We start from the raw sequence: 26046 nt of genomic DNA, 5'->3' as shown, positions 1-26046 counted from the left end.
AATCACTACTGATCAGAGAAATGCAAATTAAGACCACTCTGAGATACCACTACACACCTGTCAGATTGGCTAAGATGACAGGAACAAATAATGACAAATGTTGGAGGGGATGTGGGGAAATTGGGACACTAATACATTGCTGGTGGAGTTGTGAAAGAATCCAGCCATTCTGGAGAGCAATCTGGAATTATGCCCAAAAAGTTATCAAACTGTGCATACCCTTTGACCCAGCAGCGCTACTACTGGGATTATATCCCAAAGAAATACTAAAGAGCGGAAAGAGACATATATGTGCCAAAATGTTTGTGGCAGCCCTTTTTGTTGTAGCTAGAAACTGGAAGATGAATGGATGTCCATCAGTTGGAGAATGGTTGGGTAAATTGTGGTATATGAAAGTTATGGAATATTATTGCTCAGTAAGAAATGACCAGCAGGAGGAATACAGAGAGGGTTGGAGAGACTTAAATCAACTGATGCTGAGTGAAATGAGCAGAACCAGAAGATCGCTGTACACTTCAACAACGATACTGTATGAGGATGTATTCTGATGGAAGTGGAAATCTTCAACATAAAGAAGATCCAACTCACTTCCAGTTGATCAATGATGGACAGAGGTAGATACACCCAGAGAAGAAACACTGGGAAGTGAATGTAAATTGTTAGCACTAATATCTGTCTGCCCAGGTTGCATGTACCTTCGGATTCTAATGTTTATTGTGCAACAAGAAAATGATATTCACACACATGTATTGTACTTAGACTATATTGTAACACATGTAAAATGTAGGGTATTGCCTGTCGTCGGGGGGAGGGAATAAGGGAGGGGGGGTAATTTGGAAAAATGAATACAAGGGATAATATTATAATATATATATATATATATATATATATATATATATATATAATAAAAAAAAAAAAAGAAAAAAAGAAAGTAAATTGGAACTATGCCCTCAAAGTTACTAAACTATACATGTCTTTTTAGCCCAATGATACTACTACTGGATTTATATCCCAAAGAGACCAAACAGAAAAGAGAAAAGACACAATTGTACAAAAGCATTTGTAGCAGCATTTTTATGGCAAAGAACTGGAAATTAGTTATGACCATCAGCTGGGAATGGTTCAATAAATTATGACATATGAATTTAAAAAAAAAAAAATAATCTTCCTCCGCCCTATGTCCAAAATCCCCAAACTTGGAAGATGTGGTTGGGGACAGTGGTAGAGAGATTGGGGGAGCCAATGAAAAACTAATTTTAGAGGGAATTAGAATCTGTTATTGTGCAGAAAGGACTGGGGTCAGGTAGAGGGAAGTCTGTGCTCTGGTCTTGGTGAGAGTCAGCCCCCTGGTCTTCAAAGAGTCTATCTGAAAGCAGAAATCTTAATTTGACAAAACTATAATTGGGAGAGACCACAGAAACTATCTGATTTTTTACACATTGTGAAAACTGAGAACCTAGGGTAACTTGGTTAGTGGGCAACTGAGTCAGGTCCTGTTTCAGGTCCTCTGATCTCAGGGATTGTCCAAAAACTTTAAGTGTTTGTTACTTTTGTTGTCGTTATGACCATTTTGGTAAACCCTTGCATCTTTTCTCAGAATAATATAATATTGTTGTTCATTTTTCTTTTTGTGTATGTTTTATTTTTAAATTGATTTTTACTCTTTTTCTTTTTCTTCTTTTTCTTTTTGCTGAGACAATTGGGGTTAAGTGACTTGCCCAGGGTCTCACAGCTAGAAAGTGTTAAGTGTCTGAGGCTAGATTTGAATTCAAGTCTCCTGATTTCAGAACTGGTTCTCTATCCACTATGTCACCTAGCTGTCCCTATTTTTAACCTTCTTTTAAAAACATTTTGGGGATCAAATTCTTCCTTTCTCTTTGATCCTTTTCTTACCCACTTGAAAGGCAGTATCATGATATAAAGCGTAATAATGTTTTATACACACACACGGAGTAATACTAGGAAAATCAAAAGTTGGTCACAATAAAAGTCATGTTTCTCCCCCCCCCCATCTGAAAATTATCCATGGTCTCCAGGTAGACAATCCTTGTCCTTGTCGAGGGTCACTCAGCCATCCTTTCTGACTCCAACCCTAGCCCTCTATTCCCTCAGACCAGAATAACAGAGACAACGTCAGCTGTTATCATTATCAGTGCTTTTATTAGTAAATCAAGAATCACTTCAAGAATGTTCTGGAGCTGGCTGGATTGGCGTGTTCATTTGAAGTCTACCTTTCTGACACAGAAGTCACCTTCAACTGCTATGTAGTTTATTTCTTTTAGGTTAAGGCGATTAGGGAAAGTGAGATCATAACCATCATGAAGTCTTATTCTAAATTCCTTCTCTTCAAACATTATAGAAACCTGAATGGGGAGAAGACAGAAAGTGATGAACACAGACTTGGAGACAGGAATACCTGAATTAAAATTCCAGCTCAAGATACTACAAAACATTGTGTGACCTTGACCCAGTCATTTCTCCATTTGAGTCTCAGTTTCTAGAATGACAGAATCAGACTAGATGACCCTGAGGTTCCTTTCAGTTTTAATCTAAGGCCCTACTGTGTGCTGAAATTCACCAGGCTTCTTGTATCCCACTGGCACCATGGGCCTTCACAACTCCCTTCTATTTTCTCCAATCTTTTCTCAGCTCACGGGATGCTGTGCTTCTTGGCAGTGACCTTTGGAAACCCACTGACCCATTTCCCGTCTAGCTTTTCATTTTTTCCCTCTCAGAGTATATTTTCAGATGTCTTCTGACAAATACTTGAGGTGGGTGAGCTTGTATCTCTTTGGCCCTTCCCAGATATAATATTTTGGGCTCTCATTCTGGGGTCTTACCTCCACTGTGGACAAATCAGAATAGGGGAAGTGATGGTCCCTTTGTTCTTCACCCCACTGGTCTTTTACTTTTGAGTTGTAGAAGATGACTTTCTGATCATTATAATAGTTGAATCGTGGATTGAAGTGGAGGCCAAGGTTAAGTTCATCTTTGCCTACGTTAATGTGAAATCTGGAAATGGGAAACACATTTCCATCACTGGCATGGGTCCCCCCAAGCTTTGAAAATCCCCACTCAGAGAATCCCTCAGTTAGAAAACCCCCAAAGGGACTCTCACCCAATCCTTCTGCAACATCCCTCCTATCCTAACTCTATCTAGTAGATAATCATAGTATATATTGTATTCCCTCTAACCCAGGGAGCTCACTACCTATATACAATGTCCCTTCCACCTACTGGGTAGCTCTTGTTAAGAAGTTTTTCCTGATACTGACTTTCAGTTCTGCCGTCTGGGGCTAAGCCAAAAGCAGATTGGTGCTGCTAATTAATGATCATGTGCAAATAATTCAGCTCTCCCCCATGGTTATATTGTCTTATCTTTCCCATTTTTCACTTACTCTTTGGCAAGAGGTGGTATATAGCCTGTTATTTTGAAAAGAATTCCAGGCTCAAGTTGCATCATCTCAAAACAAATCTCCTGAAGAGACCAAGCACAAACAGGTTAAGGCTAGCTGGGTGCTGAGGGGGCTCAGAGCTTCTGGTTGGGGGGGGAACCAGTATCCAGGAAGATTCTAAGAAAGCAGACTCTCCTTCAGGCTAGTTAGTGCTGTAGTGGGAGTCAGTCCCACCTCTGTGACCTTGGTGAATCTCTTTCATGTATCTGGGCCTCAGTTTCTCCATATTTTAAAACAGGAACCAGCCTAGATAATTGACCAGCTTATTCCTTATTTCACACACCAGGAAACTGAGGTACAAAGAAGCAAGAATTAATCTTTCCCAACTCACACAAGTGAACAATAGAACTAAAACTGAAGTCCAAGTATTTCCTGGGTCCCAGGCCCATGTTTTCTCTGTCTCACTGACTGTCCCAGCACTATTTTTTGGTTGGCATCATATATCCTGTCACTTAAACAAGAATGAAAGGGAAGGGAGGACCATAATTCTACCCCAATTGTAGGAGATAGATTATACCTCAGTGGGGAGCCTCTTGCCTTCCCTATTTCTTCAGCCATTTTCCCACTTCTCTCCTCATTCTCCCAGAGCCTCCTTCATCTCACTAAGCAGGGAACCAATTCCTTCCCAAGAAAATTTTCAGGAAGAGCTTCTCCCATCCTCCAAGCCAAGTCTCGGTCACACTCTAGGGCAGGAGGTAGCTAGGCCCAGAGGAAGAGGAGTTGGCAAGGGAGGGAGGGGTTCAGAAAGAATTGGGAATCAGGGGTGATGCTGGCAGAAACATGAAGGTTAAGGAACTTAGCTCCTCCTGTCCTCCACTCCTTTGGAGAAGGGTAAGGGAACCAGCAGCACAGATGTGTGGTCCCTTCCTGTTCTAAAGCAATGGAGCTGTAATGGTGAAGTAGAGATGGGAGGGAATGGGTAATCTGATGAGCTGGTTTCTTAGAGAAGAGGCCAGAAGTGTATTTGGGAGGTTAATTCCCTCTTATTTTTTAAGGCAGGGAGGAGACTTGAGGAATCACGTGCCCTCTCCCCCATCCCATCGGCCATCTCCAACCTCTTCCTTTTCCGATGGAGCCTGTTCAGCCTGGACTCTTTCCGTATCATCAGAACGGGTAGGACTTAATTCTGTAAGATAGTCATTTATTTAAAAAAAAAAAAATCAGCTAGCTGTGTGACCCTGGGCAAGTCACTTAATCCTAACTGCGTCAGAAAAAAAAAAAAAGTCGGATCCTCTGGCAGAAGATTACCTCTGGCCACCATGTCCCTTTCCTTTCCTTCTCAACTCAAAGAAGAGGATTCCCCCACATTCTCCCCGGCTATTCTTCCCCATAGCCTCTCATATTCCTAGCAGCTTGTCAAAGGCCTTGGAGCAGCAGCCAGGGATAGCCGAGAGCTTCAAGATGGGAGGGATGGACAGGGCAGCCCTTGCATGGACTGGGAAGATCGGGGTGGAGGAATAGAGAAAGGAGCCCCTATTCATACAGACAGGAAGGGCAGAGCATCCCACCCGGTGGGGAACACACTCTTCCCCAGACTCTGAGATCCTTTCCTAGCACCAGTTCCCCACGGTAGGACCTTGGACAAGGACTCCCGCAGCCTCTACCCTAGCACACCTACTTGAGTCATGATGGAGGGTGAGAAATCTCCTGAGATTCTCCTGGCTGTGCTGGGTCTCCCGGTCCCCCGAAGGAAAACGCCCAATTCCAACGCAGAAATAGGAAGCCAAAGAGGTGTAGGAAGGATCCTTCAAGTAGAAAAGCCGGCTCCGGCTCTCAGCTGAATCTGAAGCAACCCTCAGCCTTCCTCGCCCTCCGAACCTCTCCCCCCAAACTGAAATTAATTTGTCTTGGAAGGTGAGCCAATCAATGTGGGGACACCCTCAGGTCACACCCCCTTCACATCAAGCTCCCGCCTTTGTAGTCTTTTTTTTTTTTTTTTAACAACTAACTCCTCCCCCTTCCCGCCCGCGCCCCCCCCTCCCAGTCCCCAAAAGAAGGGATCCGATGTTCCTCATACTTTTTTCTCTCCCCCCCCTTAGTTCTTGGTTCTCTCTTGAGGGGGTCAAGATTTACAGCTACAAGTCATTTTCAATCTCTGATGCTCAGTTTATTTAACTATAAATCGAGATCCTAATATTTCAGGAAAACTTTTGGCTCTGAATTGGAGTGAGAACACTCTCCCAGAATCCTCTTTAAGTTAGAGCTTTATTTTGCCCAGGCAGGCTGGCCAAATGGCACGAGTAACTATTGATAATTGGGGAGGGGGGAAGCCGTAATTTGGCTGGAAGCCATGATAGGAATACTAAGACCATGAAAACCAGAATCTTTTTCAGATAGTAGCTTAGCCACAAGATCTGTTCAAAACAGAGGTAGTCAAAATAGCAAACGTGTTTGCCTCTTGTTGAAGGAACATTTAGGAGCCAAGTGTTCATTCTGCGGCCCCAGCAAGATTAAACTTCCTAAGGTTCAACTTGATTACCTGGGTTCAAGGGACAGTTTACTGGACAAGTGTTACTTCTGTGGGTTCAGCAAGCCTAAACATACTTATGTATGTTAGTGTTAGTATGTTATGTTAGTGATTTTGGAAAATGTTCATGTTAGTAATTTTCTTTTTAAAAATTTTTATAATTATAACTTTTTTTGACAGTACATATGCATGGGTAATTTTTTACAGCATTATCCCTTGCACTCACTTCTGTTCCGATTTTTCCCTTCCCTCCCTCCACCCCCTTCCCTACATGGCAGGCATTCCCATACATATTAAATATGTTAAGGTATATCCTAGATACAATATGTGTGTGCAGAACCGAACAGTTCTCTTGTTGCACAGAAAGAATTGGATTCGGAAGGTAAAAATAACCTGGGAAGTAAATACAATTAAAAAAAAAAAAGACAGGAAATAAGGAAAACAAAAAAATAATAAAAATAAAAATAAAATAACTTGGGAAGAAAAACATAAAATGCAAACAGTTTACACTCATTTCCCAGTGTTCCTTCTTTGGGTGTAGCTGATTCTGTCCATCCTTTATCAAATGGAATTGAATTAGATCTTCTCTTTGTCGAAGATATCCACTTCCATCAGAATACATCCTCGTACAGTATCATTGTTGAAGTGTATAATGATCTTCTGGTTCTGTTCGTTTCACTTAGCATCAGTTGATGTCAATCTCTCCACCTCTCTGTATTCCTCCTGTTGGTCATTTCTTACAGAACAATAATATTCCATAACATTCATATACCATAATTTACCCAACCATTCTCCAACTGATGGCCATCCATTCAACTTCCAGCTTCTAGCCACTACAAAAAGGGCTGCCACAAACATTTTGGCACATACAGGTCCCTTTCCCTTCTTTAGTATTTCCTTGGGATATAAGCCCAGGAGTAGCACTGCTGGATCAAAGGGTATGCACATTTTGATAACTTTTTGGGCATAATTCCAGATTGCTCTCCAGAATGGTAGGATTCTTTCACAACTCCACCAACAATGCATCAGTGTCCCAGTTTTCCCACAGCCCCTCCAACATTCATCGTTATTTGTTCCTGTCTTCTTAGCCAATCTGACAGGTGTGTAATGATATCTCAGAGTTGTCTTAATTTGCATTTCTCTGATCAATAGTGATTTGGAACACTCTTTCATATGAGTGGAAATAGTTTCAATTTCTTAATCTGAGAATTGTCTGTTCATATCCTTTGACCATTTATCAATTGGAGAATGGCTTGATTTCTTATAAATCAAAGTTAATTCTCTGTATAGTTTGGAAATGAGGCCTTTATCGGAACCTTTGACTGTAAAAATGTTTTCCCAGTTTGTTACTTCCCTTCTAATCTTGTTTGCATTAGTTTTGTTTGTGCAGAAACTTTTTAATTTGGTGTAATCAAAATTTTCTATTTTGTGATCAATAATGGTCTCTAGTTCTCCTTTGGACACAAACTCCTTCCTCCTCCACAAGTCTGAGAGGTAAACCATCCCATGTTCCTCCAATTTATTTATGATCTCGTTCTTTATGCCTAAATCTTGGGCCCATTTTGATCTAATCTTAGTATGTGGTGTTAAATGTGGGTCCATGCCTAGTTTCTGCCATACTAATTTCCAGTTTTCCCAGCAGTTTTTGCCAAATAATGAATTCTTATCCCAAAATTTGGGATCTTTGGGTTTGTCAATCACTAGATTGATATTTTTATTCACTATCTTGCCCTGTGAACCTAACCTATGCCACTGATCAACTAGTCTATTTCTTAACCAATACCAAATGGTTTTGGTGACTGTTGCTTTATAATACAGTTCTAGATCAGGTACAGCTAGATCACCTTCACTTAATTTTTTTTTTCATTACTTCCCTTGAAATTCTCGACCTTTTGTTGTTCCATATGAATTCTGTTGTTATTTTTTCTAGGTTATTAAAATAGTTTCTTGGAAGTCTGATTGGTATAGCACTAAATAAATAGATTAGTTTAGGGAGTATTGTCATCTTAATTATATTCGCTCGGCCTATCCAAGAGCACTGAATGTCTTTCCAGTTATTTAAATCTGACTTTATTTTTGTGGCAAGTGTTTTGTAATTTTGCTCATATAATCCTGACTCTCCTTTGGTAGATATATTCCCAAATATTATATACTATCGACCGTTATTTTGAATGGAATTTCTATTTGTATCTCTTGCTGTTGGATTGTGTTGGTAATGTATAAAAATGTTGAGGATTTCTGTGGATTTATTTTGTATCCTGCAACTTTGCTAAAACTCTGAATTATTTCTAATAACTTTTTTAGCAGAGTCTTTGGGGTTCTCTAAGTATACCATCATTTCATCTGCGAAAAGTGATAATTTGATTTCCTCATTTCCTACTCTAATTCCTTGAATCTCTTTCTTGGCTCTTATTGCCGAGGCTAGAGTTTCTAGTACTATATTGAAAAGTAATGGTGATAGTGGGCAACCTTGTTTCACTCCTGATCTTATAATTTTTTTTTACCATGTTTAACATATATTGGATTACTTGCCATCTAGGGGAGGAGGTGGGGATAAGAAGGGAAAATTGGAAAAGGTTTTGCAAGGGTCAATGTGAAAAATTATCCGTGTATATGTTTTGAAGATTAAAGAGCTTTAATAAAAAAATAGTCCTAAAAATTCCCCCCCAAATGGTCACTAGGCTTTCTTTGAAGACCTCCAACAACAGGTTCCGCTTCTGTTCAGCTACCATTGTTGGACTGAATAGACAGATACCTCTGCACTTTTCCTAATTTCCTTTTGGTTCTGCTGAGGCTGAGAGGAACCAGCCTAAATCCTCCTGTAAGAGAGCCTCTCTGTATTTCCAGGTAATCCAGGAATTTTCAGATTTGAATTTAGGTCCTCCTGACCTCAGGGCAGGTGTTCTATCCAGTACGCCACCTAGCTACCCCACTAGCTGCCTTTTAGTCATAAGGAGAGGGAGTCTGGCCCCAATGTTGATCCTGCTGTCAGAAAGCCCTTTATGCTCTGCCTGGATGATGAGACTGAAAGGAGGAAGGCTGAGGTTTTTCAGAAAGCCCTTCCATGCCGGCCCAAGGAAGGGAGGGGCAGGCACTCCTGGGTGCTGCCAGAGAATGAGACCCAGAATAGAGGTTCTATGTATCCTGTGGTACAGCCTCTATCTCCAAGATTAGAAAAACAGACAATGTCAGCTGTTATCTTCATCAGCATGTTTATTAGTCATAAAAGAGTCCCAAGAGTCAAGAATGGTCTGAAGTCCGCTTGATTGGAGGGCTCATTTGAAGGACAGTGATCTGATCAGGATATCATGACCGATTTCCAAGTAGTTGAGGGTGTGTAACTTAAGACGATTAGGGAAAGTGAACTCAAAACCATTGGGCAGCCTCAGTTTAAAACCATGTGCTTCAAAGGTTATGGAAATCTGAATGAGGAAAGGGCAGAAGGAGGTGAATAGAGAACCTTGGGCTTGGAGACAGGAAGACTTGGATCAAATTCCAGCTCAAGACATTCACTACAGGGGCAGCTAGGTGGTGCAGTGGATAGAGCACCAGCCTTGAATTCATTGAGTTCAAATCTGGTCTCAGACACTTAACACTTCCTAGCTGTGTGACCCTGGGCAAGTCACTTAACCCTAGCCTCAGGGAAAAAAAAAGACTCACTACAAGACACTGTGAAACCTTGGGCAAGGCATTTCTCCATTCCTAACCTCAGTTTCCTCCTCTGTAAAATAAGGGAGCAACACCACATGCTGCATGACAGTTCTATAGTTCTGTTATGTGTCCTGCCCAGAGTCTCTTCTTATCCCATTGCACCATAGCCCTTCACAATTCCCTTCCATTCTCCCCAACTTCTCTTCAGCTTAAGGGATGCTGAGCTTCTTGCTATTGGCCTTTGGGAACCCATTGACCCTTTTGCCCTTTAGCTTTTCATCTTTCCCCCCATCAGCATTCACTTCCACGACTTTGCCTTCAAATGCAAGTGTGATTGAGATTATTTTTTGAGTTCTTCTGACATTCCATGCTCTGGGGCCTTACCTTCATCGAAGTCCCTGGTGCAAAAGGGAAGTTGTGTTCCTGTATTTCTTTGCCCCATATGCCATCACTCCTGGAGTTGCAGATGATCTTCTTGATATTATTTTGATAGTTGAAGCGTGGGTTGAAGTGCAGGGCAATGTTAAATTCATCTTCTCCCAGGTTAACCATACAACTGGGAATGGGGAACATATCTCTATCATTAGAATGGGTCCCAGGGCCTTGGAAATTCCCCATTAAAGGAATCCCTGAGCTAGAAGACGTCCAAAGGGAACCTCATCCATTCCTGAGCCCATTCCTCTCCCCTCCTGTCTAACAAGGAACCATGGGACATACTGTACTCCTTCCAGAGACAGGGAATTCACTTCCTACCCAAACTTTCCATGTCATCTATTGGAGAAGCCTCTGTTGGGAAGTTTTTCCTGATCCTGAATCCTAGCCCAGCCTTCTGTGGCTGAAGCAAAAACAGCTTGGTGCTTTCTAATCAAGGGTCAAGTGCAAGCAGGGGAATAAAGGACTCAGCTCTCACCCAGGGTTAAATTTTGTCTCATCCGTCCCATGTGTGACTTACTGCTTGGCATCAATTGGAATATCTCCCTCTATTTTTATGCAGGTTCCACGTTGGAGGGATATCTTATAGGCAACCATTTCCTGAAGAGACCAAGCACAGCAAGGTTAGGGCTGGCTGGGACCTGAGGGGACCCAGAGCTTCCAGGGGGAAGTTGCACCCTCCATGGACGTTCTGGGAAATCAGATTGTCTGCAGGCTCGTTAGTGATTCCCAGCTCTGTGGCCTTGGAGAAGCCCCTTCCTGTCTCTGGGCCCCAGTTTCTTTATCTGGTCAGTGAAGAAGTAGCCTAGATTGGTTTTTTACACATTTTACTGAGAAATCTGAGGAATCACGCGTCCCCTGCCCCACTCCTTCTCTCTTCTCTAGCATCCTTCCTTCCCAGGCTTCAGCCACGGCTGGGTTGCACTGAACTCACTGCAGACAGTGCGATCCCCGCTCCAAGTCTCCCGTCCTCCCATCCCACAATCCCCCCCTTGCCTTTTCTTCTTCCCTCAAGGAAAGGATTCCCTGCCCCCCTAATCCAGCCGATTGCCCCTTTCCTCTTGCTCACGTCTCCCCAGCATCTGCCTGGACGTACCGGCTTGTCAAAGACAAGTTCTAAGGGGAGGCCATTGGGGAGTAGGGGGACAAGGCAGAGAGGAAGAAGAGCCGGGGGCCCCAGGCCCCCGGGGGAGGCGATGCTTCGGCCATTCCCAGCCCCCTTCCAACACACCCTTCCCAGCCCCGGGGAATCCCCCCTTCTAGGCCTTCAGCTCACGCCCCGGACTCGATTGCCCTCTGCCTATACCCTAGCCATGGCGGAGGATGAGAAATGCTCCTGCGATTCTCCAGGGATCGCTGCGTCCCCCAAGTTCGACGTGCACCTCCGACCTCGGGAGCGGAACTCTGGGAGGTGTCGGACCTTCTAATAGACTGCTGCTCTCTGGGCTTCCCCCGGCCCTCCCTTCTGGCCCTTTTCGCCAATCCAGGGGAGAGGGAGTGTCTCGGGGGGCGGGGACGGATGGAAATTTGGACGTCTTTCTCGGAGGGGAGGCAATCAAGGGGGTCACGCCCCCCCCACATCACGCTCCGCTTTTCTTCCCCCATCCAAACCCTGAATACTGCCCTCTGGGAAAGGGGCTTGTGGGGAGTAGGAGAGACTGGGGGGACAGTGGAAAAGCGCTTTGCGAATGAACAAGAATCCGATGGTGGCGGGGAGGGGCCGGGGGCCGGGCTCTGGTCTGGCTGAGAGTGGGCCCCCCGACCTGCAAAGAGTCCAGGGGGGAACTCTAATCACAGACGACATAACGTGGGAACTTTTGGGTCGCTTGAGCTGAGCCAGAACTTGTACCCAGCTCCTCTGACCCCAAGGCCAGTGCTCTTTTCACCATATCACACGGTTAAATTGACATGTTTTACAAATAGGGAAACTGAGGCACAGTGTAGAGAGTAACTTACCTAAGATTGTGGCCTCCTGAGTATGTGGTGGTTCCTTGAAAACGAATGTGGGTGGGAGGAGGCCATGGAGTCAGCTTGCTCTCCGTCTGTATGAGGGTCAGTGACTACTGGTTTGGACAGCTCCCCAGGGGCCTGTAAGTGTCCCCAGCCTTACTAAGCTCTGTGGAGATCCCGGTATCTTTAGTTGTAAGGAGAGGAAGTCTAGCAAGGGGCCCAATGCTGATCCTGCTGTCAGAAAGCTCTTCTTGCTCTGCCTGCAGGATGAGACTGAAGGGAGGGAGGCGGAGGTTTCTTCAGAAAGCCCTTCCTGCCAGCCCAAGGAAGAGAGGGGCAGATACTCCTGGGTGCTGCCAGACAATGAGACCCAAGATAGAGGTTCTACGTGGCCTGTGATACAGCCTCCCACAGACATTTCTCCTGACCTTGAACTCCAGTGACACAGAGATGTGAGGTCAGAGGTTAGAAACCTCCGAGCTTACCTGAAGGTGAGGACCTACAGCTACAAGTCACTTGTCTTCTTTTTTTTTTTTTTTTTTTTTTTTTTTTTGAGGCTGGGGTTAAGTGACTTGCCCACTGTCACACAGCTAGGAAGTGTTAAGTGTCTGAGACCAGCTTTGAACTCTGGTCCTTCTGAATTCAGGGCTGGTGCTCTATCCACTGCGCCACCTAGCTGCCCCCTCACTTGTCTTCTCAGATGCTCTGTTTCTTCATCTGTAAATTGGGATCCTGATGGAAAGAAAAGTAAAGCATCTTAGTGGACAGAGTCCACTCCCTCAAAGTCAAGAAGTGCTGGCAAATCCCACCTCCCAAGTCCCTTAACTTCTCAGTTCTTGAGGTAACCCTCTAAATAGAGATTCTTAATCTGGAATTTATGGATCTGCTCAGTTTCCATGGATAGATTCTAAGGGATTTTGAACTTGGAGAGGAAAAAAAGAAATTACCTTTATTTTTTATTTTTTATTTTTTGAGGCTGGGGTTAAGTGACTTGCCCAGGGTCACACAGCTAGGAAGTGTTAAGTGTCTGAGATCAAATTTGAACTCAATGAATTCAAGGCTGGTGCTCTATCCATTGCGCCACCTAGCTGCCCCTAAGAAATTACATCTTTATTTTCACTGAACTCTAATAGAAATCTCCTTTTCCTGCTCTAAAACATCAAACACTACATTTTTCTCAGAAAGCCTTCGCCAGAATGCCGGAGTGGTGTCAATGACACAAATCAGTCAAAGAACTGCTCTGATACTCTATGTTTCAGAGACAATATTGACTTGTTTTTGAGGGGGAGGAAGTTTGCTTGTCTGAAGTTCCCTATATGCAAAATGTCATCACAGATTTGGTCATCAAATCACCATTTGGAAGGCATCTCATGCATCTATTTAAATAAAATCTTCCTCTGAAATATCCTCCCAGCATGGTCACTAAGGGCCCTTAGAGAATCTCTAACAATGAGAAACTTATTCCTTTCATTCTATCAATGGTTTCCACTTCTGTTCAGCTTCCATTAATGAACTGAATGGACAGTTCCTTCTGTGCCTTTCTTAACTCCCTCCTGATTCTCTGGGACAAGGCTAAATCTTCTCCTGTAGGGCAGTCCCTCTGTATTGTCAGACAAGGCTCAAGTACTCAAGTCCAACACACCTGACTATTCCTTCTCCTACCATCTATCTCAAAGGCAAGGGAATGAATGACTCATGAAATCTTGGAGAGGTTGGAAAAACAAAAGCCATGATCACTAGGCAGAGGGAGCTCACAGGAGTGAGTGGGGCACAACAGACATTGCTCCTCTCTTCCCAAGCCCCTCACCAACCTCGGGTGCCTCATATCCTGAGCCTGACTCTAGTCCCTTCAATCCCAGCACTTACCCTTCTACGCTCTGCACTGCCAGCTGTGGGACTATGGCAAAGTCTTATCTCCAGTCTGAATCTCAGTTTCCTTCTTTATTAAAAAGAGATAACAGTCTTTATACCAACTCCTTCCTGGTTATTATGGGTAAAAGATTAAATGATTAAAGAGACAAAGGCTTGGTCTGTCAAGCTTATTTATATATCAAGTAGCATCTGACTATTGCCCAACAAACCAGGACCAGACCCCTTCCTCATCTTAGGGCTGAATCTCAAATATAGGGGCAGAGAGATTTTTATACATGAAAATAATTCAAAGTTAGGTGATCTGATTTTTTTTTTTTTTTTTTTTTTTTTTTTTTTTTTTGAGGCTGGGGTTAAGTGACTTCCCCAGGGTCACAGAGCTAGGAAGTGTTAAGTGTCTGAGACCAAATTTGAACTCGGGTCCTCCTGAATTCAGGGCTGGTGCTCCATCCACTGCGCCACCTAGCTGCCCCCATCTGATTTTTAATTGGAAGAAAAATTAGGAACTTTCCAACTAGGAAGGGGGACAATCAAAATTCCTGAATTTAAAATAAGAGTTGTTTTTCTCCCCAAAAATTCCTGAATTTAAAATAAGAGTTGTTTTTCTCCCCACAAGTGTCTTTATATAATAAAAGGAAGGTGGAAACAATGAGTGAAATTTGAACAGTATATAGCTAATTTTCAGGAAAGATATGTAGATGGCTTGAAAGGTATAATTATCTTCTCTTGGACATTCTGGAAGAGGTCTCATTCTGGGTGCAGTTCTGAAAGAGGCTCTGTTTCTCTGATTCCAATCGCCTGTTAAAGGCTCCTAAATAATGCTGTTAAAATTTACCAATAACAAAACTTCATACAATTTAGTACAATGTCTTAATTTTTCTCCAATTTTGAAACTTCAGAGAATTTCAGTTTTTATCTCACTTGCTATTTCTTTCTTTACCTAAATTATGCACCTGATATTTAAAGATCTAAAATAAAATCATGAAGGTCTGACTTATAAAACAAACTCTTCAGTCGTTAAAAATGGTCAAAGAGATTTCAAAATGGGAAAATAGAGTGTTTTAGAGGGAAACATTCTGTAGACTAGAATTCTCTCTAGAAATAGGACTTGGTCATATAGATTACTTGCGCCTTCCAAGTTTCTTAGGATATATTCAGCCACATCTGGACACAATGTACTTTGACCTCAACATAGTGGGCCCTCTTCAAGAAAGAAGGACCACAACTAACTGGGGAAGGAGGCACTTTTGGGAACCTGCCCCCCGAAATGGGACATGATCCCCATTTTGCATTTGTGGAATGATGTAACATCCCTAGGTCACACAGCTGGAGGAGATGTGCCTCTCCTACTTTGTCCTTCCTCAAAGGATGAGACAGAGCAAGCCCAGTGAGTCTGGGACAATACCCATTCTTCTATGGTAGATTTGTCCCTCCCCAGTCTGGGCTCTCTGATTGGTTCTAGTCATCTCTTCTATCTAATCAAAGGCATAAGCTCTCTCTGAAAAAGGGATTGGATGACCTGTCTGGGGATCTGCCCAGTCTCCTTAGGATGGCCCTTTGAATTCCCCCTAAGACTGAATCAACCTTCAGAATGTTTTGCAGACCTGAAATCTGGTGTCTTTGCCCACTATTCCACTTTCACATAGGATTCTAATCAATCCCATCTGATTCTTTCAAATCTCTCCCTTTCCAGGATTTTCCAATATTTGGAATGAATGGAGTGAAAGCTGTAGGTTACACACTGGGCAGATGAATATGGTCAGGAAAATCCTGAGGAAAGCTTTCGCCTCCAAGAATAATTCAGCCCATGGATAAATATACAGAAATTTAAATTTAATCAGTTCCAAGTTCCTGGAGTAGTGTGAAGGATAGGGAAATTGGGTACATTTAGAAGGGTCCCCTTCTGGATCATCCTAAAATCTTAATTCATTTTGTGAATGCTTTGTTTTTAAATGTCCTTAATATTCATTAAAAAATTCTGAGTATTAAATTCTGCCGTCCCTTTCATCGCTCCTCTCCCCAATTATAATGTTTTAAAAATGTATTTTAAAAATATAGGTATATATTAAAAAACGTTGAGGAATACTCAGAAGACTAGAGGTTACTGACAATGACGATGTAATTTTTTCCCCATTCAAAATCTATCTCAAGTAGAGAACCATTGTCCTAGAAAGCCAGCAAAGAACCATTGAGGTAAAGGTACTTGTCCAGGATCACAAAGCCATCCTTCCCAAACGCCAAACCCAGCCCTCTCTCTCCAAGATTAGAAAAACAGACAATGTCAGCTGTTATCTCCATCAGCATATTTATTAGTCATGAGAGTCCCAAGAGTCAAAAATGTCTGAAGTCCGCTTGATTGGAGGGCTCATTTGAAGGTCACTGATCTGATCAGGATATCATGACCAATTTCCAAGTAGTTGAGGGTGCGTAACTTAAGACGATTAGGGAAAGTGAACTCAAAACCATTGGGCAGCCTCAGTTTAAAACCATGTGCTTCAAAGGTTATGGAAATCTGAATGAGGAGAGGCAGAAGGAGGTGAACAGAGAACCTTGGGCTTGGAGACAGGAAGACTTGGATCAAATTCCAGCTCAAGACACTCACTACAAGACACTGTGAAATCTTGGGCAAGGCATTTCTCCATTTCTAACCTGTTTCCTCCTCTGTAAAATGAAGGAGTAACACCAGATGGTGCATGAGGTTTTTTCAGATCTAATTCTATAGTTCTGTTATGTGTCCTGACATACCCCAGAGTCTCTTCTTATCCCATTGGCACCACAGCCCTTCACAATTCCCTTCCATTTTCCCCAACTTCTCTTCAGCTCAAGGGATTCTGGGCTATTAATCTTTGGGAACCCATTGACCCTTTTGCCCTTTAGCTTTTCATCTTTTCCCCTATCAGACAGAGTTCACTTCCACGACTTTGCTGTCAAATGCAAGTGTGAATGAGATTATCTCTTGAGTTCTTCTGACATTCCATGCTCTGATTCTGGGGCCTTACCTCCATCGAAGTCCCTGGTACAAAAGGGAAGTTGTGTTCCTGTATTTCTTTGCCCCATATGCCATCACTCCTGGAGTTGCAGATGATCTTCTTGATGATATTTTGATGGTTGAAGCGTGGGTTGAAGTGCAGGGCAATGTTAAATTCATCTTTGCCCAGGTTAACCATACACCTGGGAATGGGGAACATACCTCTATCATTAGAATGGGTCCCAGGGCCTTGGAAATTCCCCATTAAAGGAAGCCCTGAGCTAGAAGACGTCCAAAGGGAACCTCATCCATTCCTGAGCCCATTCCTCTCCCCTCCTGTCTAACAAGGAACCATGGGACATACTGTACTCCTTCCAGAGACAGGGAATTCACTTCCTACCCAAACTTTCCATGTCATCTATTGGAGAAGCTTTTGTTGGGAAGTTTTTCCTGATCCTGAATCCTAGCCCAGCCTTCTGTGGCTGAAGCAAAAACATCTTGGTGCTTTCTAATCAAGGATCAAGTGCAAGCAGGGGAATAAAGGACTCAGCTCTCACCCAGGGTTAAATTTTGTCTCATGCTTCCCAAGTGTGACTTACTGCTTGGCATCAGATGGAACATCTCCCACTACTTTTATGCAGGCTCCATATTGGAGGGACATCTTATAGGCAACCATTTCCTGAAGAGACCAAGCACAGCAAGGTTAGGGCTGGCTGGTTCCTGAGGGGACCCAGAGGTTTAAGTTGGGGAAGTTCCACCCTCCATGGACGTTCTGGGAAATCAGATTGTCTGCAGGCTAGTTAGTGATTCCCAGCTCTGTGGCCTTGGAGAAGCCCCTTCCTGTCTCTGGGCCCCAGTTTCTTTATCTGGTCAGTGAAGAAGTAGCCTAGATGATTGGTTTTTTACACATTTTACACCTCAGGAAACTGAGAATCAAGAAGTAACCTGTGCCAGGTGATACACGTGAGCAACAGAATCTGAACTGAAATGAAAGTTTTTCCTGGGTGCCAGGTGCCCACGCTCTCTGGGTTCCACTGGCTGCCCCAGTGCCATCTTCGGTTGGCATGGCATGTATCTTGGCAGTTGGACAAAGTGGAGAGGGAAGGGAGGAGAGTGGTTCTACCCTCAGGTTTGGAAATACAGTATCTTGGAGGGGGAGCCAATCAAGGAGAATCTTGGGGATTCTCTCAATGGGGAATCTCTATGGTAGCTAGGTCACCCATGTCTTCCCCACATACCCCAGCAACTGCTCTGCCCGCTTCCTCATTCTCCCAGGATTCTGCTCATGTTATTAAGTAGGGATGGAAATCCTCCCCAGGAAAGTTTTCAGGAGTTTTCTCTAGAGCTAAGCCTTGGTCCCAAACAAGATCCAGCCATTCCCAGGAGCAAGGGAGTTGGCAAGGGAAGGATGGGGAATCAGAGGTGACCTTGGCACAAAGACTAAGGTCAAGAAACTTGGCTTGTCCTGCTCCCCCGCCCTTTGGGGGAAGGGCAGCCCCGCTGTGTGGTCCCTCCATGTTCTAAATGGAGAATAATTGGGGACAGGATGAAGGGACTCTTATGAGCTGGTTTCCTGAAATAAAGGTAAGAAGTTTATTGGTGAGATTCATTCGTTCGTGTTTTTTAAAGGGACCCGGGCTGGAAATCGGAAGACTCTGAGGAATCACGTGTCCCCTGCCCCACCCCTTCTCTCTTCTCTAGCATCCTTCCTTCCCAGACTTCAGCCACGGCTGGGTTGCCCTTAACTCACTGCAGACAGTGCGATCCCCGCTCCAAGTCTCCCGTCCTCCCATCCCACAATCCCCCCTTGCCTTTTCTTCTTCCCTCAAGGAAAGGATTCGCTGCCCCCCTAATCCAGCCGATTGCTCCTTTCCGCTTGCTCACGTCTCCCCAGCATCTGCCTGGACGTACCGGCTTGTCAAAGACAAGTTCCAAGGGGAGGTCATTGGGGAGTAGGGGGACAAGGCAGAGGGGAAGAAGAGCCGGGGGCCCCAGGCCCCCGGGGGAGGCGATGCTTCGGCCATTCCCAGCCCCCCTCCAACACACCCTTCCCAGCCCCGGGGAATCCCCCCTTCTAGGCCTTCAGCTCACGCCCCGGACTCGATTGCCCTCTGCCTATACCCTAGCCATGGCGGAGGATGAGAAATGCTCCTGCGATTCTCCAGGGATCGCTGCTCCCCCAAGTTCGACGTGCACCTCCGACCTCGGGAGCGGAACTCTGGGAGGTGTCGGACCTTCTAATAGACTGCTGCTGTCTGGGCTTCCCCCGGCCCTCCCTTCTGGCCCTTTTCGCCAATCCAGGGGAGAGGGAGTGTCTCGGGGGGCGGGGACGGATGGAAAACGTGAAGCCTTTCTCGGAGGGGAGGCAATCAAGGGGGTCACGCCCCTCCACATCACGCTCCGCTTTTCTTCCCCCATCCAAACCCTGAATACTGCCCTCTGGGAAAGGGGCTTGTGGGGAGTGGGAGAGACTGGGGGGACAGTGGAAAAGCGCTTTGCGAATGAACAAGAATCCGATGGTGGCGGGGAGGGGCCGGGGCCGCCCTCTAGATGGATGGCCGGGCTCTGGTCTGGCTGGGAGTCGCCCCTTGGCCCCCAAAGAGTCCATCCGAAGGGGGGAATCCTAAGCAGGCATGGCCCAAAGTGGAAACTATTGGTTTCTTAAACACTGGGGAGACAGAGAGCTTGGGGTCACCTGGGCAGCGAGGAGCTGAGCCACGCTTGGTCCCCAGGTCCTTTGACCCCAAGGCCAGTGCCCTTTCCACCGCATGGCGTGGTTAAATGGTCAAGTAGGGAAACTGAGAGGCAGAGATGAGAATAATTTACCCAAGATCACCGGTTAATGACTTAGGTTTGAGGAAGTTCACTGAACAGTGAGATGGGTGGCAGGAGGGCATGGAATCGGCATGGAATCTGGGACGAGGGATCAGCCAGTCTCTCCCATGTCTTTGGACAGCTCCCCAGGGGGCTCTGAGTGTCTCCTGCCTCATTGAGCCCCCTGTCTCTAAGGAGAGAAAGGCTGGTAAGTGGTATAAGGCCGAGCCTGCTCTCAGCAATCACTCCCTGCTCTGCCTGCATCATGAGGCTGCAGGGAGGCAGACTGAGCTTTTTCAGAAAGCTCAAGACAGGGAGTGGTTATATACCCCACCAGGGTCCCTGGGTGTGCCAGGTAATGGCATCCAGGAGATGGGTGACTGTGACAGCCTCTCCTTGGAGACCTGCAGGCCTTTCCTCTTATGGAAAAGAAATACAAGGACAGAGCTTTCATGAAGCCAAAGAAGGATGGTCAAGAAAGGGCAAGAGAGAAAATGAGGCTCCTGAGGGAAAGGAAAGGCTATGATTTTCTTCATCCTCCCTCTTTTCTTCCTTTTCCTCTCCTGAAGACCAAGATGTACAGCTACAAGTCACTTCCATTCTGATTCTATTTATTTCCTCATCTGTAAATTGGGATCCTAATGGAAATAAAAGAGGAGAACATTCTAATGCATCGAGATCCATTCCCTCAAAATTAAGAAGTGCTGGCAAATCCCACCTCCCAAGTCCCTTAACTTCTCAGTTTTTGAGGTCCCTGTGTAAGAATGAGGTCTTAACCTGGAGTTTACAGATCTCCCCAGAGTCCATGGATTGGTTCCAAAGGATATGTGAACTTGGAGAGGAAAAAAAGAATTTTAATTTTAATTTTCCCTGAACTCTAACTGAAATGGACAATTTCTTTTATTTGTTTGTTTGTTTGTTTGTTTGTTTGTTTATTTTTAAAACACAACCCATTTTTCTCAGAAGGGCTTCATCAGACTGTCTCACTGGGTCAATGACACAAACCAGTCAAAGGATCTCTACTCTACGACTCTAAGTTTCAGAAATGATTTATGTTTTGCACGTGGGAAGGATTTGCTCAGCGGGGAGTTCCCTAGACATACTATTTTAACACAGATCAGTTAGATCCCTTAACAGAATACTAAAATCTGCACTTAGAATAGACCTCATCTATCTATTTAAATGAAATCTTTCCCCAGAACATTCCCACCCCCACTCCCACATGGTCCCTGCCCCTTTTGAAGACTTCCAACCATGGGAAACTCCACTTCTGTTCATCTCCCATTGTTGGATTGAATAGACAGGTCCCTCTGCATTTTCCCCAAATTCCTCCTGATTTTTCTTCTGGGACTGAGAAGGACTGAGAAGGATCCTCTCCTGTGGGACAGCCCCTCTATATTTGCAAGCTCAACACCCCTGACTATTCCTTCTCCCACCATCTATCTCAAGGGCAATAGAATCATTCATTAAACTTTGGAGAGGTTGGAGGAACAAAGACCGTGATTACCAGACAGAGGGAGCTCCCAACAGTTAAGTAGGGCAGCATAGACACAGCTCCCCTCTTCCCAACCCCCCCAAACCTGAGCTACCTCACATTCTGAGCTTAATTTCAGCCCCTTCATCTCCTCCACAATCCTGGCATCTCCATACTTCCTCACCTTTTGTAATGCCAGGTCTGTAACCCATGGGCAAGTCATATCTCCACTCTGAATCTCAGTTTCTTCCTATATTAAAAGGAGATAATAATCCTTATACCCAACCCTTTGTAGTTGTTAGGGGTGAGAGATCAAATGACTGAGGACACAAAGGCTAGGTCTTCCAAGATTATAGATTATTTTATTATAGATTATATTATTTGTTGGCAATTGCTCAACAAACCTGGACCTCAGACCCCTTCCTCATGTTAGAGTTGCACCCCAAGAAGAGTGAGAGACAGATTTTTTTAGATGTGAAAAATAATCAACCAAATGAAGCTAATTAATGAAAAGATACAATACAAAATTAAATAATCTGATTTCTAATTAGAGAAAAGATGAACAACTTTCCAAGCTGGGAGGAGAGAGTCAACACGTGCATTTACCTGAAAAACAAGATGTTCCAGTGTCATTATACAATTAAAAGCATTTGGAAACAGTAACTAAATGATCAGCACAGGATCATTTTTTCTGATAAGACATAGATAGCTTGAAATGTCTAATTGTGGAAAAACTCTTTGCATTAATATTTAGATCTGATCAGGTTTCAGATTAATCCAACTTAGAAATCTAGTTAAGGGTCTCTAAGCGACTGGAAGAGGTGGTCTAATATCCCAAGACTAGGTTCAAACAATGCGTTTAGGCTTTCTTCCAATTTTTTTTAGCTGAAAAAAAGTTTTCTCCCAAAAGAGTTTGTATTAGACCCATAGTTGAGCAGAAAGAAAAATGGCCTTGCTCCAGAAATGAGTACGAAGATAGTGTCTTTCACTCAATTCCCAGAATTAATCACTTGTTGGCCTAATCTCCTTTTTTCTGATTGGAGATGGAGTAGCAAATCCACTCCTCCCCTTTATTACTTATCTACAATTTATATCCATAAGTTTTTGTAAATTCATAATATGAATCTAAATCCAACTATAGATTGAATTACTTAGAGCGAATGCAAAGGACTAATTTTGAGAAGGAGATACAAATGTCATTAAGGTAATCAAGAAAATTTCAACATAAAGACAAACTCAGTGAAACAAAATACCAAATCGAATCAATAATGATCATCAATATTGACAAAGTTTACCAAGTTTCCTTGAATACTAGTAAGGCAGACCCAATTCTATTTTCTATTGCCAGGAAATATCTTCTCTAGGTCATTCTCAGTGCAGCTCTGAAGGAGGGTCCGCTTCTCTGATTCCAAATCACTTATTTTTTAAAAACAATAACTTTTTATTTTCAAAATACAGGCAAAGATAGTTTTCAACATTCACCCTTACAAAACCTCGTGTTCCAAATTTTTTCTCCCTCTCTTCCCCCATTCCCTCCCCTAGACAAAAAAAATCCAATATATTCCTAACATGTGCAACTCTTCTATATTTCCACATTTATCATGCTGCACAAGAAAAAACAAATCAACAAGAAAAAAATGAGAAAGAAAACAAAAAGCAAGCAAATAACAAAAAAGGCAAAAATACTATGCTGTGATCCACATTCATTCTCCATAATCTTCTCTCTGGATGCAGAGGGCTCTCTCCATCCCAAGTCCATTGGAACTGGCCTGAATCACCTCATTGTTGAAAAGAGCCAAATCCATCACAGCTGATCATCATATAATCTTGTTGTTTCTGTGTACAATGTTCTCTTGGCTCTATTCATTTCACTCAGCATCAGTTCATGGAAGACTCTCCAGGTCTCTTTGAAATCAGCCTGCTGGTGGTTTCTTACAGAACAATTGGGCTTGTATTCCAAAGAGATCTTAAAGGAGGGAAAGGGACTCACATGGACAAAATGTTTGTGACGGCCCTTTTTGTAGTGGCTAGAAACTGGAAAATGAATGGATGTCCATCAATTGGAGAATGGCTGAATAAATTATGGTATATGAATGTTATGGAATATTATTATCCACTCAGTTTCTACCTCTCTGCCACCACAAAAAGGGCAGCTATAAACATTTTTTGCATATCGGGGCTCTTTCCCCCTTTTAATAATTTCTTTGGGATACAGCCCCAGTAGAGATACTGCTGGATCAAAGAGTATGCACAATTTGATAGCCCTTTGGGTATAGTTCCACATTATACTCCAGAATGGTTGGATAAGTTCACAACTCCACCAACAATGTATCAGTGTCCCAGTTTTCTCACATTCCCTCTAACATTTATCATCATTATCTTTTCTTGTTATTTTAGCCAATCTGAGAGGTCTGTAGTGTTAGCTCAGAATCGTCTTAATCTCTGATCAATAGTGATTTAGAATATGTTTTTAATATGACTGGAAATTGTTTCAATTTTTTTCATCTAAAAACTGTCCATATCCTTTGACCATTTATCAATTGGTGAATGGCTTGTATTCTTATAAATGCATTTTAGAAATGTGGCCTTTATGAGACCCTTTTGATATAAAAATTTCTCCTCAGTTGTCTAATATTGTCTTCATTGGATTTATTTGAACACGAACTTTTAAACTTAATATAATCAAAATTTTCCATTCCACATTTCATGATGTACTCCAGTCTTCTTTGGTCATAAATTCCTTCCTTCTCCACAGATCTGAGAAGTAGACTATCCTTCATTCTTCTAATTTGCTTATAGTATCACTCTTTATGTCTAAGTCATGAACTAATTTTGACCTTATCTTGGTATAGGGCCAAATCACTTGGAGAAGATTCCTAGATAATGGTGTTAAAATTTGCCAGCAACAAAACTTCCTACAATTTAGTACACTGTCTTAAATTTTTTTCCTCCAATCTTGAAACTTTAGAGAATTTCAGTTTTTATATACCACTTGTTTTTTTTTCAATTCTGTACTTGATGTAAGAATATTTTTTAAAAAGCTCACAAGGGTCTAATTTGTAAAAATCAATTGTTGTGTCTTTGAAGACTCACAAAGATATAATATAAAAATGGGAAACTAGATTACTTTTTTTGAGGGCATTACTTTGCAAACTTTAATTCACTCTAGAAATAGGAATTGATCATGTGGACTATTTGTGTCCATCTTGTGGCAGGGCCTTCTAAGCTTTGATGAAACTGTTAAGCCACAATTAGTGATATTATTATAGTTCTCATCAAGAAAGCAGGCCTCTGACCAGCTAGGGAAGGAGTTACCTTTGGGAGCCCAGAGCCTTAAATTTAAGACTTCTGTCCCTCTAACTGGATCATGATCCTCACTTTACAAAAAAGTAAGCTGAGGTTCCAAGGAGATATGATATCCCTGGGTCACATAGCTGGCGGAGCAGTCCCCCAATTCTAACCCAGGATTCTCCTACCTTCTCTTTCTCTTCCTCACAGCGTGAGACTGGACAGCCACGGGGAGTCTGTGAGGTCACACACCTTCTTCTCTTAGACTTCCCAAGTGAGGATAACCTGGTCCTAGTTATCCTCTCCCTCAAACAAATGACCATATCATCTCTCTGAAAAAGGGATTATTCTATCTGTCCTGGGTCTGCCAGCATAACTTTGTTGACTGTGGGAACCCCTCTAAAGTCTAATCTACTCTCAGAACCCAGTTTATTTAGACCTGAGATCTGCAGTGTCTATGCACAGCTACACCCTCACTTAGGGTTCTAGTTAGTACCTTCTGTCTCTCTCAAATCTTCTGCAGAGCTTTCCAGAATTTTGGAGGAATGAAATGAGAGCTGTAGTCCCCCGCCCCCATGCCCCAATGGTATGGGCATGATAGTTCTGAGGAAAGCTTCCATTTCTACGGGCACTTCAACACATGGACAGATATGCAGAAATTTAAATTTATTCAGTTCCAAGTTTCTAGGGGTGGTATGGGGGAGAAGGGAGTTGTGTACATTTAGAGGGGCCATGGTGCCCTCCTTGAGCATTATAATTCCTTAATAAGTAAACTAGTAAATAAACAATTCCAGGGGCAAGGGGACAAACATATTAACAGTCCCCCAGGGAAAGAGAATGAGAGTCCCATCATGTCCATCATAGAATTTGGCAGGCAAGATTCTCTTTCCATTTAAAATTTATGCAGGGGCCATATGATGCTTCAAATTGAAAGGACGTTCCTTTCCTTTGGCCCACTAGAATCTGGAACTTCTTTTTCTTTTTAAAAATATTAATAGTATTTTATTTTTTCCAATTACATTTAAAAATACTTTTCAACACTTTTATTTTTTTATTTTATTTTTTAGAGAATGCTTCAATCTGTATTTAGACTCCATCAGTTCCTTCTCTGTGTATGGATAGGATTTTTCATCATAAATCCTTCAGAGTAGTTGTGGATGTACTACTGAGAATAACAAAGTAATTTACAGCTAGTTGTCCCAGAACATTTCTATTACTTTGTATACAGTATATTTTACTTTGTTCATGGAGGACTTTCCAGGTTTTTTTCCTGAGAGCATCCTGCTCATCATTTCCCAGAGAACAATAATATTCCATCAGAGAAACTTGCTTCAAATTTTTTTTTTACAGTTACTATTACTAATTGTATTTTCCCTCGTTTATTCTCTCTCTTTTCACCCCATCCCTTCTCAAAAGTGTTTTGCTAGTGATCACTCCCCCAATATACTCTCTTTTCTCTTTTTTTAAAAACTATTTTAAAATTAATTTTTATAATTATAACATTTTCTTTGACAGTACATATGCATAGGTAATTTTTTTTTACAACATTATCCCTTGTACTCCCTTCTGTTCCGAGTTTTTCCCCTCCTTCCCTCCACCCCCTCCCCTAGATGGCAGGCATTCCCATACATATTAAATATCTTTTAGTATATCCTAGGTTACTCTCTCTTTTCTCACC

The 26046-nt window shown here is 43.0% G+C and overlaps 3 protein-coding genes and 1 long non-coding RNA gene across 5 annotated transcripts; all 4 read right to left on the bottom strand.

The window, feature by feature from the left end:
- Window positions 1–2140: 2140 nt before the first annotated feature.
- LOC141542664 (galectin-1-like) lies at window positions 2141–5322 on the bottom strand. Its single transcript, XM_074267250.1, has 5 exons — window positions 5074–5322; window positions 4511–4581; window positions 3399–3478; window positions 2841–3012; window positions 2141–2363 (listed from the first exon to the last, which is right to left on the bottom strand). The coding sequence occupies exons 3-5, from the start codon at window positions 3461–3463 to the stop codon at window positions 2217–2219; spliced, it is 384 nt and encodes a 127-aa protein (XP_074123351.1). The 5' UTR covers window positions 3464–3478; window positions 4511–4581; window positions 5074–5322; the 3' UTR covers window positions 2141–2216.
- A 3795-nt stretch (window positions 5323–9117) lies between these two features.
- On the bottom strand, window positions 9118–11450 carry LOC141542660 (galectin-1-like). Its single transcript, XM_074267243.1, has 4 exons — window positions 11312–11450; window positions 10526–10605; window positions 9958–10129; window positions 9118–9344 (listed from the first exon to the last, which is right to left on the bottom strand). The coding sequence occupies exons 1-4, from the start codon at window positions 11318–11320 to the stop codon at window positions 9198–9200; spliced, it is 408 nt and encodes a 135-aa protein (XP_074123344.1). The 5' UTR covers window positions 11321–11450; the 3' UTR covers window positions 9118–9197.
- A 535-nt stretch (window positions 11451–11985) lies between these two features.
- LOC141542667 (uncharacterized) lies at window positions 11986–13863 on the bottom strand. The gene is made up of 3 exons (XR_012482229.1): window positions 13822–13863; window positions 12441–12687; window positions 11986–12047 (listed from the first exon to the last, which is right to left on the bottom strand). It is a non-coding gene; the product is annotated as an uncharacterized LOC141542667 (long non-coding RNA).
- A 2247-nt stretch (window positions 13864–16110) lies between these two features.
- Window positions 16111–19042, bottom strand: LOC141542661 (galectin-1-like). Of its 2 annotated transcripts, none has more exons than XM_074267244.1 (4): window positions 18914–19042; window positions 17392–17471; window positions 16824–16995; window positions 16111–16336 (listed from the first exon to the last, which is right to left on the bottom strand). In XM_074267244.1, the coding sequence occupies exons 1-4, from the start codon at window positions 18920–18922 to the stop codon at window positions 16190–16192; spliced, it is 408 nt and encodes a 135-aa protein (XP_074123345.1). In that variant the 5' UTR covers window positions 18923–19042; the 3' UTR covers window positions 16111–16189. The 2 variants fall into 2 exon arrangements, with proteins under 2 accessions (XP_074123345.1, XP_074123346.1); XM_074267245.1 differs by having other exon boundaries at window positions 18031–19000.
- Window positions 19043–26046: the final 7004 nt, after the last annotated feature.

Source organism: Sminthopsis crassicaudata, chromosome 5 (assembly GCF_048593235.1).
Source record: "Sminthopsis crassicaudata isolate SCR6 chromosome 5, ASM4859323v1, whole genome shotgun sequence".
NCBI classification, from domain to species: Eukaryota; Metazoa; Chordata; class Mammalia; order Dasyuromorphia; family Dasyuridae; genus Sminthopsis; species Sminthopsis crassicaudata.
The sequence above is the reverse complement of the archived record's forward strand: the minus strand, read 5'-3'. Positions and strand labels throughout refer to the sequence as shown.